The sequence below is a fragment of the Macaca fascicularis genome, chromosome 18 (assembly GCF_037993035.2).
Source record: "Macaca fascicularis isolate 582-1 chromosome 18, T2T-MFA8v1.1".
Classification (NCBI taxonomy): domain Eukaryota; kingdom Metazoa; phylum Chordata; class Mammalia; order Primates; family Cercopithecidae; genus Macaca; species Macaca fascicularis.
This window is the reverse complement of record NC_088392.1, coordinates 1,857,226-1,871,554: the sequence shown is the minus strand read 5'-3', so window position 1 is coordinate 1,871,554 and position 14,329 is coordinate 1,857,226. Positions and strand designations below refer to the sequence as shown.

At 38.7% G+C, this 14,329-nt stretch overlaps 1 protein-coding gene across 50 annotated transcripts in view; it reads left to right on the top strand.

Moving 5' to 3' along the window:
• Window positions 1–14,329, top strand: part of ATP9B (ATPase phospholipid transporting 9B (putative)) — a 296,871-nt gene that overhangs the window by 15,124 nt on the left and 267,418 nt on the right. For 46 of the 50 annotated variants that reach the window (XR_012427204.1, XR_012427206.1, XR_012427202.1 and 43 more), the window contains exon 2: window positions 8,597–8,770. The exons of the other annotated variants lie outside the window; for them this stretch is intronic. Coding sequence is in view for 11 of the 46 variants with exons in the window: in XM_045377740.3 (XP_045233675.2) it covers window positions 8,597–8,770 (174 nt within the window). In the remaining 35 variants the exon portion in view is untranslated. The remainder of the gene's footprint in view (window positions 1–8,596; window positions 8,771–14,329) is intronic. 50 annotated transcript variants of the gene reach the window in all.

The window sequence follows — 14,329 nt, the reverse complement described above, 5'->3', positions numbered from 1 at the left end:
AGAATCTCTTGAACCTAGGAGTCTGAGGTTACAGTGTGCTGAGATTGCACCTCTGCACTCCAGCCTGGGAGACAGAGCAAGGCTCTATTTCCAAAAAAAAAAAAAAAAAAAAAGTATAAAATAAAATAATTTCAAGTTTAAAAAATTATTTACACTTGCCAGAATAGAAATGTTTTACTTATTTATTTATTTATTTTTTACTCCTAATAGTATTAGCATGAAGACAGAGTTGATAATAGGGAACATCACAATTTTAGGTAACTGAAGTATGTATCCTGAGCTAATTGGCTATATAGCTTCAAATTTCTGGGTTTGTATTTACATAACATTGGATATTGTACCATTAACTCTAATTCAGAAGTTTTTCTCAATTTATGTATAGCAGTATTATTTCTTATTTCAAGAAATTGGTGTTCAGTTTTCTTGTAGAACATTTTAGAAATCATTAGCTCCAAGGTTACTGTATATATAATTCCCATGGGGGAAATGACATCTCAGCTTAGGGGACTATTTCCATGTTCCTTTTGCTGCGTTTTGCTACTAAAGTCAAGGCATATTTTTCAGGCAGCCATCCCTTTAATTTTATTCATTTATCTGCTGGCTTATTTATTTATTTTAACATCTTACCCTGTGTCTTAGTCTATTTTGTGGTGCTGTAACAGAATATCTGAGACTAGATAATTTATAAAGAACAGAAATTTATTTCTCACACTTCTCGAGGCTGGAAGTCCAAGATCAAGGTATTGACATCTGGTGAGACCTTCTTGCTGTGTCCTCACATGGGAGAGGATGGGAAGGCAAGAGAGGAAGAACGTGGTTTCCTCACATGGCAGAAGAGCAGGATAGAGCGAACCCATGCAATATGCCCTCTTTATGATGGCATTAATGCGTCATGAGGGTGGAAATATTGTGGCCTAAATGCTTCCCATTAGGCACTATCTCCTAAGACTGTTGCTTTGAGGATTAAGCTTCCAACACATGAATTTGGAGGGGACAAAAACATTTCAACCATAGCACCATTTGTCTCCTTTGCTGCTATAGAAGGGAGAGTCCCAATTTCTCATTAGTTTATGCAGCTTGCTGCTTACTAATGACTTATCAATGACGGTTCAACCTTGTAGTTGTATTTGATGAAGGAAATATGCACATTTCTTTATAACACTTAGTTTTTTGCTTTGTTTTTCTACTTTACTAACATGGAGGCAAAGGGGGAGTGTTTATTTTTAAAGAAGCTTTGAGCATTAGACATGTTTTAAATATATTTCTTTAATATCGATTGGCTTCTAAGAAGTGTTTCTCATCGAAATGGAAACAATAAGGCTATTAGATATTTAAGATAAAATGTAAGTTTTAAAGCTAGTTATTGTGTTGATTTACTTTTACTTAGATACATGTAAATTATGTGCCTTCCAGTACTTGCGAGTTGAGAGTTCCTAATTTTTTTTTTTTGAAACCTTTGGCTGCAGTTCAGATAGCTGTCCTTGTTTCTTACCATGGCAGTGCTCTTGGGTTTGGTATCATCCATTCTGTCGTCTTTGTTCATAATTGTTTTTACTCATTTTAAAAGTATGTTCCCAGAATTATACTTAATTGCTGGAAACGTTGATTTTTCTTGAGTGACAAACCAATTAAGTGTGTATGACACCAGGCAACAAAGACACTTAAGATTCTGCACTTTTCCTGTCTCTGAAAAAATCCATTATTCATCATCTTACTGTTTTTAAATACTGTGGTAAAATTTTCAATACAATAGGAAAATTGTCTTGGAAATGGAATAAATTGCTTGCCAGTTCAAAGGCTCCATTTCTGGAGTTGAGGTTACAAAACATGATGTTGCTTGTGTTCCTTATCTTTCAGAACTCCTTGTGCTGAGTTTCCTGCATTAAACTTGATAAGATTGTGACTTTGTGGCCGGGCGCGGTGGCTCACGCCTGTAATCCTTGCACTTTGGGAGGCCGAGATGGGCGGATCACTAGGTCAGGAGATCGAGACCATCCTGGCTAACACGGTGAAACCCCGTCTCTACTAAAATACAAAAAAAAAAAAAATTAGCCGGGCGCGGTGGCGGGCGCCTGTAGTCCCAGCTACTCGGGAGGCTGAGGCAGGAGAATGGCGCGAACCCGGGAGGCGGAGCTTGCAGTGAGCCGAGATGGTGCCACTGCACTCCAGCCTGGGCGACAGAGTGAAGACTCCGCCTCAACAAAAAAAAAAAAATAAAAAAATAAAAAAATAAATAAAAAAATAAAAAAAAAAGATTGTGACTTTTACTAAAATAAGACATAACTGTTGAAATAATGAAAAAGACCAAAAGTCTCATTTTGTGTATTATATTACAGTATATTTATGTGGTGTTTTGAATTTTATTCGCATTTTGTATAAATATTCATTTTCTAGTTGACTGTTTTAAAAGAAGCAATCTCATACAGAGAAGAAAAAAATGACTTTTTAAGGGAAAAATATTAATGTTTTAGGTCTGTTACTTCACAGATTGTGTAATTTTTTTTGCCTAAATTATAATGAAACTTGTATGTTGTAAGGATGTTCTGTGATGCTGTCAATAGTGGTTGGAGTTGTGTATAAAGATTATCTGGAGACACTACAGCAAGTAGCATTTGGATTGGTAGAGTAGGGTGTTTAAAAGAGGGGTGAAAAGAAGTGACTACCATTTCTCCTAACACATTTACTTTCAACAAAGTTCTTCTCCGTGATTATTTTTAGTGACAATATTCTATTCCGTCGTATATTTCACCAATTATTTATTCATGGATACTGTGCTTTTTGCTGTGTTTCCTTGGATCTTTTTCAACATCACGGTACAGTGATGGTTACCTTTGTAGAGAAATACTGAACACATTTTAAATTTCCATGGGATAATGAGAAACCCTGGTTAAAGTTTATTTACATTACAGAAATAAAAAGCTTTCAATGCATCTTCAAAAATTGTTCTCCACTTTTACCAGCGATTAAGAGTACCTGTTTATCCAAGACTTTTGGCCATATTGAATGTTAAGAATTCTTTTTTACATTTGATAAGCAAGACATGGTGTCTTCTTGTTTGAATTTGCATATTTAAAAGTCCTCTGTGAAGGCATAAGAATGATGCAATGGACTTTGGGGATGCAGGGGGAAAGGTTGGGAAGGGGGTGAGGGCTAAAAGACTACAAATTGAGTTCTTTTTCACAGTGTTTACTGTTGGCATATAGAAATGCTACTGATTTTTGTATGTTGATTTTGTATCCTGCAACTACTGAATTGATCAGTTCTAATAGTTTTCTTGTGGAGTCTTTAGGTTTTTGCAAATATAAGTTCGTATCATCAGCAAAGATAATTTGATTATTTCCTTTCCAATTTGGATTCCCCCATATATGTTTCTCTTGTCTGATAGCTCTAGCTAGGACTTCCAGTACTATGTCGAGTAACAGTGGTAACAGTGGTAACAGTGGGCTGAGAGTTTTGAAGTCTTCAGTTACTATTGTGGATTTGTCTATTTTTCCTTCTGCTTGTATCAGTTTTGCTTTATGTGTTTTGAAACTCTGGTGGTAGGTGCATACATATTTAGGACTTTTAGATCTTAGTGGTGATTTGATCCTTTTATTATTTCATTATGTTCCTCTTTATGCTAGGCAGTTCTTTTTTTTGATGTGTTTGTCTTATATTAATATAGCTACTTAGCTTTCTTTTGACTAGTGTTTCCATTATATACAGTCATGTGTTGTTGAAGGATGGGGATGTGATGTTCTGAGAAATGTTAAATACCATTAATACTTAAAATACTTCCCCTAGATACTGAGTTTTGTACTCCAGAAATATGTTTGGCAATTTCATTGTTGTGCAGCCATTCTAGAGTGTACTCACACAGACCAAGATGATAGAGCCTACTGCACATCTAGCCTGTAATGGTAGAGCCTGTTGCTCCTAGGCTACAAACCTGTGCAGCATGTTACTGTCCTGAATACGGCAGGCAGATGTGACACAATCGTGTATCTGTGTATCTAAGCATACTGAACATAGTAAAATGCAGTATAAAACATAAACAATCATACACCTGTACAGGACACTTAGCATGCAAATTAATCTTTAGCTTACTTCAACTTTTTTACTTTATACTTTTTTTAATTTTTAAAAACTTATTGACTTTTTTGTAATAACACTTAGTTTAAAACATGAAGAGATTGTATTGTTGCACAAAAATATTTTCTTTTTTAATATTCTTGTTCTATATGCTTTTTTTAAAATTTATTTTTACTTAAACTTTTTTTTTTTAATGTTAAAAACTAAGACAAAAACACACATATTAGCCTAGGCCTACATAGGGTCAGGATCATCTAATCACTATCTTCCACCTCCACATTTTGTCACACTGGAAGGCAATAACACACGGAGCTGTCATCTCCTGTGATAACAATGTCTTCTGCTGGAATACCTCCTGAAGGACCTGCCTGAGGCTGTTTTACAGTTAGCTTTTAAAGAAAATAAATAGAAAAGGTACGATCTAAAATAATAATAGTATAGTATAGTAAATACATAAACCAATAGTATAGTCATTAGTTATGATTGTCAGGTATTAGATACTGTACTAGGTGTATATGCTAGACTTTTATATGAATGACTGGTAACCCAATAGATTTGGTTTACACCAGCATCACCACAAAGATGTGAGTAATGCATTGTACTATGAACGTTATTATGGCTGTGATGTCACTAGGTGTTAGGAATTTTTAGCTTCCTTAGTGGGACCACTGTTTTATATGCAATCCATTGTTGACTGGTATGTCATTATGCAGTGATTAACCTTATTTTTCCATTTTTTTTACTTTTAATCTTTTAATATTAAATACCATTATATTTAAAGTACTTCCTTTAGATAGTGATTTTTGTACTCCAGGGGATGTTTGGCAATGTCTGGAAACATCTTTGATTGCCACAACAAGGGGTGAGTGTGGGGCTGCTACTAGCATCTAGTACATAGAGGCTGGGGATACTGTGGAATAAATATGTGCATAGGACAGCTTCACCCCAATAGAGTTCTGTGGCCCAAAATATTAATGTGCCTCTGCTGGGAAATCCGACTCTAGGGCTTATGATAATATGGCTAACTTTTCACTTCTACTTAAGGTTAGTATTTTACCACCTCGTATAAACTATAGAGTCACCTACTCTTCCCTGTTAGGCTTCTTATATATATTTGCATCTGTTTATGTTAAAAACTTAACCTGACAATTTAATACGTTTTATTTTTAATAGTCATACATATTTTCAAGAACTTTCTGTTGCTCTTCCTTCATTCTAGAAGTTCCGTGTTTCCTTCTGGTATCATTTTCTCCATCGTGAGTCTTTCTTTAGCATTCTTTCAGGGCAGATCTGTTGACAGCAAATTTTCTTAGTTTTCTTTCATCTGAGAATATCTTTGTTTTTCCTTCGTTCCTGAAGGACATTGTTGCTGGATATAGATTTCTGGGTTCACAGTTCTTTTCTTTTAGCACTTCAAACATCAAGTTCCACTGTGCTTTGGCCTCCATTTTTCTCCATGAGAAATTTACAGGCATTTGAATTGATGTTCCTCTATATGTAATGAGTTGTGTTTCTCTGGCTGCTTTCAAGATTTTTTCCTTCATCTTTGCTTCTAGTAGTTTGATTATGATGTATCTTTATGTAGGTATCTTGGACTGCACGCTGTTTTTAGTTTGCTGTCTTTTTTATTTAGTAGATTTCTTTCAACAGATTTGGGAAGTGTTTATCCATTTTTTCTTCACATATTTTTCTGCCTCAGTTTTTCTGGTATTCTAATGACGTGCATACATGTTAGACCTTTTCATATATAAAGAAATACAGATAAATAGTGTGTATACGTGGGTGCGTGTGCACACACCGCCTCCCCCATCTGCTTAGAATTTCTGTCTACCCTAGGATACTTGTAGAGTATTAAAAAAAAAAAAAAGAACTTCTGTTTTTCTATTCACTTCAAGACTGTTCAGCTTTATGTCATGGAGCATGGATATAATGGCTGCTTTAAAACTCCAATATGTTTTTTATACTGCAAGTAGCGTTTGTTGGTTGTTCTTTTTCTTGACTATTGGCCATATTTCCCTATTACTTTGTATGTTGAGTAAGTTTGGCTTGTATCCTGGACATTTTGAATATTGTGTTGAGGGACTCTGGGTCTCATAATCCTTTGAAGAATGTTTTGTTTTAGCAGTGCATTGACCTGGGTAGGTTTCGACCCCTAGTTCTGTTTCACCACCAGTGGGTGGTGGTTGCCATGTCAGTTCAGTTGCAAAGCCTTGACCAGGCCATCAGCTGCCCACTAGTGCTTGTCAGGGCCTGTTGTGTAGGACCTGAGTAGTTCCCAGAGCCTGTCCTGTGCTTATTTGGGTTTGGGCACATTTTTGCAGCTTGAGGGTGAGCCTGGGACTTCTGTTGATTCATATACAGAATTAGGGCATCCCTTGTCCAGCTTTCTCCGCTCTCTGGTTTATCCCACGTCTGCAGTTTCCAGGGTTGTTTTTTCTCAGCTTTATACTTTCTGAAAGTCAGGGTTTTCTCTCAGAGTTTTAACCCTTCGTGTTGTTGTGAAAGTCTACCTGACTGGGGTAGTTCTCAGGGAGAAGTTGTGTGAGAAAAGAGAGAACTACCAGGGACGTCCACATCCTGTTTGGACTCCAGGAGCCCGTCTTCCTGTTTCCCTTGCTCTCATAGAGGTGACTACAGGGTAGCCCTGGGAGGGCTAGGAGAGGCAAAACAGAAAACAGAAAAAACATTCTGCTTTGCAAGAGCCCCCTTTGCTGGGGCTGTGGCTAGAAAGGGTGGGTTTCTTCTGGAGTCTGCACTCTGCATATTGCGTGCAGTGCAAATAGAGTCTTCACTTTGGCAGGAACTCTGCACTGGACTTCAGAGCCTATTTTAGGTGCCTGGAGCTAAGCTGCCCTTGTCTGGAAACTGTGCACGTCAGGCCCATCAGTTGGAGGTCTGAAAAGAGGAAGAATTACTAGGAATGAAATACGCCAGGTCGTGGTCAGAAATACGATTCCATCGTACATGACATGTATACTCGGCCACTGCATGCGCTTACCTTCACATCATCCATGCCTTTTGGCCTCTGGGTACTTACAACGTGCTGTTTCTCTTTGAGTTTTCTAGGCAGTGAGGACTGCATGACTGGGTTCCTGAGACTCACTGTATTCTCTTGAAAAAAGAAAAGTCTTCCACAATAGTGACCTATCTCTAAATTGCACTTTACCAGAATGTACTAGAATTGCCTGCTTATGTGTTTGATTCCTATTTTTCGTTTCTGAAGAACTCTTAATTTCCACTTATTGCTCCTTTTCTTCCCCTCACCAACAAGCCTTCCAAGAGGTGCATCCTTCTTCCCATGTGGACTTCTGCCCCCGACATTGATGCCTTACTAACCAAGCTCTGTGCACCCTCCTGTAGGTCCCCCAGTAACCAGTGCTGTGATCACAGACCTGTTGCTCTCAGGGTAGATTCTGTCTGGGTATAATTTTTATCCATGGTCTGCCATTGCTAGGGCCCCCAGTCCTGTTTTGCCCCTGAGCTGCCTGGCTGTGATCCAGACTGGACTCTGGACCTGGCTTTGTTGGTTTAGAATACTTACTTTTCTCTTTATGTGTCAATTAAGGATGGTACTATCTCTGTCCCTTATTTATGTTTTAGTGGTGGGTTTTGGTTAGTTTTAGCTGTCTTCTATGTGGAATTTAGAGAATGTGAAAAAAGATTTCAATATAAGTGACTGCCTTTATCCCAGAGAGGAACCCACAAGTCTGCTCTCGTATTTTTCACATTGTGACAATGCCTCCACAAATACTTGATGCAGAATTCAGTAAGATAGCACTTGTTGAATCACCATTATCGTTTCTGACACATTGTTCTCAAAAAGGTAAGTTTTTATTTTTTAAAGATAAATTATGTTTGTGATTGAGGAGGGATAAAAGGAACAGTTTTGATGATAGGCCGCCTGTTTCTTGGAATCAAGAAGATTGTTGAGCTTTAAAAGGTATGCTGGTTGTTGAGAGTTTTTCATTGAATAGCACGTTTTAGTGAAGAGAATAACAGAATAAATGGGACATAGCATCATTCCCCAAAGATTATCAAGTCTGTCAGCAAACCAAAGGATGATGTTGATACTTTTCAGATACAGATAGCTACATATTGTTGAAAGTCACTTCTAGAATGTTGGCTGATGATGTAAAGTTGTGTAACATAGAGTGTTTAGATGTTGCTTGGAGTGAACATTCTTTGCTATAGTCATGTTTCAGAAGAGTGGTGTTTTCTGACTGGATCAAGTGCAGTGAGGAGCTGTTGAGCAGCATCAGTTGTGCTGTCAGCCTGGCCATCCGCACCACAGATGCCTCCAGGAGTACGCTCACAGCACAGTTAACAGCTAGCACAGGCCTCGCTGGGCAGCTTTTTTACCTTAGCCAACATTCCTTTGCAAAAGAAAGCAGCCTCTGCAGTCTTATTTATAATGCGTTACCTCAGCTGAAGACAGCCTAATTTGAGGAAATACTGTCCCTATATGAAACACACTGTAAAGAAGCCTGCTTGGCCTGTCTCAGCAATCTGTTTTTACTCTAACTAGGTACCAGCTGGAGGATGAGTCTGCACATTTGGATGAAATGCCACTAATGATGTCTGAAGAAGGCTTTGAGAATGAGGAAAGTGATTACCATACCTTACCACGGGCCAGGATAATGCAAAGGAAAAGAGGACTGGAGTGGTTTGTCTGTGATGGCTGGAAGTTCCTCTGTACCAGGTTTGTTATCCGTTGCTACCTAATTTCCTTATACGCTAAGCTTACTTATAAGCTTAGCTTCTAATATACTTATTAGCTATATTAATATAAAAACTTAAGGAGATATTTCTTAAATGATATCATGCAGATTATTAGTACATTAATCAAAGCCAAACAGTACTAATATGAAAAGAAAGGAGAGCCAAATTAATTATCTTATGAGAAGTTTTAATGATTAAAACCTGGAGGCCGGGTGTGGTGGCTCATGCCTGTAATCCCAGCACTAAGGGAGGCTAAGTCGGGCGGATCACTTTGAGCTCAGGAGTTTGAGACCAGCCTGGACAACATGGCGAAACCCCATTTCTACTAAAAATACAAAAATTAGCCGGGTGAGATGGTGAGTGCCTGTAATCCCATCTACTAGGGAGGCTGAGGCAGGAGAATCACTTGAACCTGGGAGGTGGAGGTTACAGTGAGCTGAGATCGAGCCCCAGTACTCCATCCTGGGCAATGGAGTGAGACTCTGTCTCAAAAAAAAAAAAAAAGCTGGAGAAAATTTGTGACTTTATAGCTAATGCATGATAGAATTAATCCTGGTTGCTCTATCAACATTTATAAATGGTATTTCTTTTTCTTCCCAAAAGTTAGGTATGGCCCTATATTCCTCCTGTGTATCTTTTACTCACATTCACCTGTGTTTTTCCCGTATTTTGCTACATTTATTATTCTTTTCACATCTTCTTATTTTTCTGAGTCATTTCAGACTAGGTTGATTACTTCATTCCTCTTCTTAATTCTTCAGTGTGTATTTTCTAAGAAATAGGTATTTTCTTATGTAACCTTAGTGCAGTTATCAAATTCAGGAAATTTAATATTGATACAATGCTTTGTATCTACTTTAAATTTATATTTCAATGTTGTCTATCATCCCAGTAATGTCCTTTGTAGCCTTATTTTCTCTAGTACTGGGTATGATCACATGTCACATTTAGGTGGCATGCTTTTTTAGTGTCTTTTAATCTGGAGTAGTAGTTTAGTGTTTATCTTTCATTCTATTGACATTTTGAAGAATGAAGATCAGTTATTATACAGAATGTTTCACATTCTGTTTTGTGTTTCCTCGCAGTTAAACTCAGATTAAGCACCCTCTGTGGAATCCTGTCTAAGTGATGCTGTGGCCTTCTCAGGGTGTTTATTAATATAAAAACTCAAGGAGATATTCCTTAAATGATATCATGCAGATTATTAGTACATTAATCAAAGCCAAACAGTACTAATATGAAAAGAAAGGAGAGCCAAATTAATTATCTTATGAGAAGTTTTAATGGTTAAAACCTGGAGGCCGGGTGTGGTGGCTCATGCCTGTAATCCCAGCACTAAGGGAGGCTAAGGCGGGCGGATCACTTTGAGCTCAGGAGTTCGAGACCAGCCTGGACAACATGGCAAAACCCCATTTCTACTGAAAATACAAAAATTAGCTGGATGAGATGGTGAGTGCCTGTAATCCCATCTACTAGATCTGGCTTCGGTCTCCCTTAGTGTTGGGATTATAGGTGTGAACCACCGTACCCAGGCCCAAATATTTTCTAATTTCCATTGTCATTTCTACTCTAAATCCATATTTAATTTAGAACTATGTTGCTTAATTTCCAAAGTTAGAGATTTTTTCTAGTTAACTTATTATTTATTTATTTATTTATTTATTTTTTTTTGAGACGGAGTCTCGCGCTGTCACCCAGGCTGGAGTGCAGTGGCCGGATCTCGGCTCACTGCAAGCTCCGCCTCCCGGGTTCACGCCATTCTCCTGCCTCAGCCTCCGAGTAGCTGGGACTACAGGCGCCCGCCACCTCGCCCGGCTAGTTTTTTGTATTTTTTAGTAGAGACGGGGTTTCACCGTGTTAACCAGGATGGTCTCGATCTCCCGACCTCGTGATCCGCCCGTCTCGGCCTCCCAAAGTGCTGGGATTACAGGCTTGAGCCACCGCGCCCGGCCTAGTTAACTTATTATAATTATTATCATTTTAAATAGAGACCAGGTCTTGCTATGTTACCCGGGCTGGTCTTGAACTCCTGAGCTCAAGTGGTCCACCTCAGCCTCCCAAAGTGCCAGGGTTACAGGCATGAGTCACCACGCCTGACCTGTTTTTTGCAGTTATCTTTTTGTAATTGATTTGTATCTGAATATCATGAGGCCATTTACTTATAATTTAAAAAAACGGGCCAGGTGCGGTGGCTCACGCCTGTAATCCCAGCACTTTTGGAGACTGAGGCAGGCAGATCACGAGGTCAAGAGATTGAGACCATTCTGACCAACATAGTGAAACCCTGTCTCTACTAAAAGTACAAAAATTAGCTGGGCATGGTGGCGTGCACCTGTAATCCCAGCTACTCGGGAGGCTGAGGCACAGGAGAATCACTTGAACCCAGGAGGCGGAGGTTGCAGTGAGCGGAGATCATGCCACTGCACTCGAGCCTGGCAACAGAGCGAGACTTTGTCTCAAAAAATAAAATAAAATAAAATAAAAATTACAGTCTTTGTAATGTGTTGAGACTCGCTTTATGGTTCATCATTAGACAACTTGTAGCAAATTTTCTTTGTGTATTTAAAAATAATTTGTATTTTTCAGTTGTTAAGTGCACTGCTCTGTATGTCAGTGAAGTCATAGTTGTTGGTTGTCTAGTTCAAATCTGTTGCTGTTCATGGTTTGCTTGTTTGTCAGTTACTGAGAGACTTCATGAGTTTCTAAACATCATTGTGGATGTGTCTATTTCTTTTGGTTAATTTTGGAGTGTGTTATTAGATGATGCACATTTAGGATTATTAACCTATTCACTTGACCTTTTATTGTCTTTAAATGCCCTCTTTTATCTTTAAAAATGCTTTGTGAAGACTTGTCTAATTTCAATAAAACTATATCAGCTTTCTTTGATTAATGTTTGCATGGCATATATTGTCATTATTTTACTTTAAAAATAATTTTTTTTTTAAATTTTGAATTTGGAAATAATTAGAGAGTTACAGGAATTGCAAAAATGGTATAGACGGGTCTTGTATTAGTTCATTTTCACGCTGCTAATAAAGACATACTGGAGACTGGGCAATTTACAAAAGAAAGAGGTTCCGTTGGACTCAAAGTTCCACATGGCTGGGGAGGCCTCACAATCATGGTGGAAGACAAGGAGGAACAAGTCACATCTTATGTGGATGGCAGCAGGCAAAGAGAGCTTGTGTAGAAAAACCCGTTTTTAAAATCATCAGATCTCGTGAGACTCATTCACTATTACGAGAACAGCCCAGGAAAGACCCTTCCCCATAACTCGATCACCTCCCACCGGGTTCCTCCCACAACACATGGGAATTGTGGGAGTTAAAGTCAAGATGAGATTTGGGTGGGGACACAGCCAAACCATATCAAGTTTCTTGTATTTTTCACCCAGTTTACCCCAGTGGTTACATCTTATATAACTATAATATGAAACCAGGACACTTACCTTGGCACAGTGTGTGTGTGTGCGTGTGTGTGTGTGTGTGTGTGCGTGGTTCTCTGTGATTTCATCAGGTGTTGATCTGTGTAATCACCACCGCAGCCAAGATGCAGAACCATTCCAGCCCCACAGGGAGCTTCCTGTGCCACAGCCACTCCCGTCCCTCTGACCCCTGGCCTTGGAAACCTCTCATCGATTCTCCATCTCGTTTTAATATCAAGAATGTTACATAACTGAAATTACTCAATATGTGATACTTAAAAATTTTTCTATTTTTTTCCATATTGTAGTGATATCTGTATTATGTGATTTGTTTTTTGAGGTTGGCCTATTTCATTCAACATAATGCTGTGAGAGCCATCCAAGCTGTTGTATAGGTTGTTTCAATTTTTTGGATGTTAGAAATAAGGCTGCCATGAACAATTGTGTACGTTTGTGTGTGTGTGGGCATAAGTTTTCATTTCTCTGGAATAAATGTCCAGAAACTTCACTGCTGGGTTGTATGGTAGGTGTATACTTAGCTTTTTTTTTTTTTTGGAGACAGAGCCTCGCTCTGTCGCCCAGGCTGGAGTGCAGTGGCGCAGTCTTGGCTCACTGCAAGCTCTGCCTCCTGGGTTCACGCCATTCTCCTGCCTCAGCCTCCTGAGTGCCTGAGACTACAGGCGCCCGCCCCCACACCCGGCTAATTTTTTGTATTTTTGGTAGAGACGGGGTTTCACCGTGTTAACCAGGATGGTCTCGATCTCCTGACCTCGTGATCCTCCCATCTTGGCCTCCCAAAGTGTTGCGAATGCAGGTGTGAGCCATTGGGCCCGGCTGTATATTTAGCTTTTTAAGAAACTGCCAAACTATTTCCCATAGTGGCTATACCATTTTACATTTGCACTAGCAGTATTTGAGAGATCCAGTTTATTTTCGTCTGTGCCAACATTGGGTGTTGTCACTGCTTTTGATTGTAGCTGTTGTAGTAGATGTGGAGTGATGGTTGATTGTGTTTTTCATTTCCATTTTCCTAATGCTAGTGAGGTTGGACATCTTTTAGCCATTTGTGTACTCTATTAAGTAAATGTTTTTCCATCTTTAATTTCTAGTTGTGGTGTTTGATTATTTTTTTTTCTTGTTGAATTTGGAGAGTTCTTTACATATTCTAACTATGGGTCCTCTGTCAGATATATAGTTGGACATATTTTCTTTTTTTTTAAGACAGAGTCTCGCTCTGTTGCCCAGGTTGAAGTGAAGTGGCTGTATCTTGCTCACTGCAACTTCCGCCTCTTGGGTCCATTCTCCTGCCTCAGCCTCTCGAGTAGCTGGGACTACAGGTGCCCACCACCATGCCTGGATAAGTTTTTTTGTGTGGGTATTTTAGTAGAGACAGGGTTTCACCATGTTGCCAGTCTGTATCTTGTCTTTCCATCCGTTGAGATTCAGAGAGATTTCGGTGGATCCAGTGTTTTTAATTTTGGTGAGGTCTGATTTATTGCTTTTGTTACTTTTGTGAATTGTGCTTTTGGTATCATAGTAAGAATTTCACAAAACTCTCTGTTGAAGATTTTCTTGTATGTGTATTATAGCTTTATGTCTGAATATTTAAAAAAAATTTTTTTGGTAAGGTGAGAGATTTAGATTGAAGTTCATTTTTTAGCCAGTGTGTATCAAGATGTTCTAATACCACTTGATTGTACATGAGCGGGGCTCTCTATGACCTTGGTTCTGTTCTCTTCTCCATCTCATCAGTGTGTCAGTTCCTGCCAGTACCACAGTGTGCTGTACTGTGGCTTTATGGAAAGTCTTAACGTGGGTAGGCTGATTCTTCTTCTTCTTCTTTTTCAGAAATCTTTAAGTTATTCTAGTTCCTTTGCCTTCCCCTATAAATTTTAGAATAATCTTGTTCGTATCTACAAAATCCTTACTAGGATTTTGTTAGGACTTGTGTTGAACCTATGTATTATATTAGTTTGGGGGGGGGAATTGACATGTTTCCTATGTCAAGTCTTCTAGATCATGAACATGGTTCCTTTTGCTCCATTTTATTTGGAGATAATTTGATCTCTTTCACCAGCGTTTTGTAGTTTTCAGCATGCAAATATTAGATTT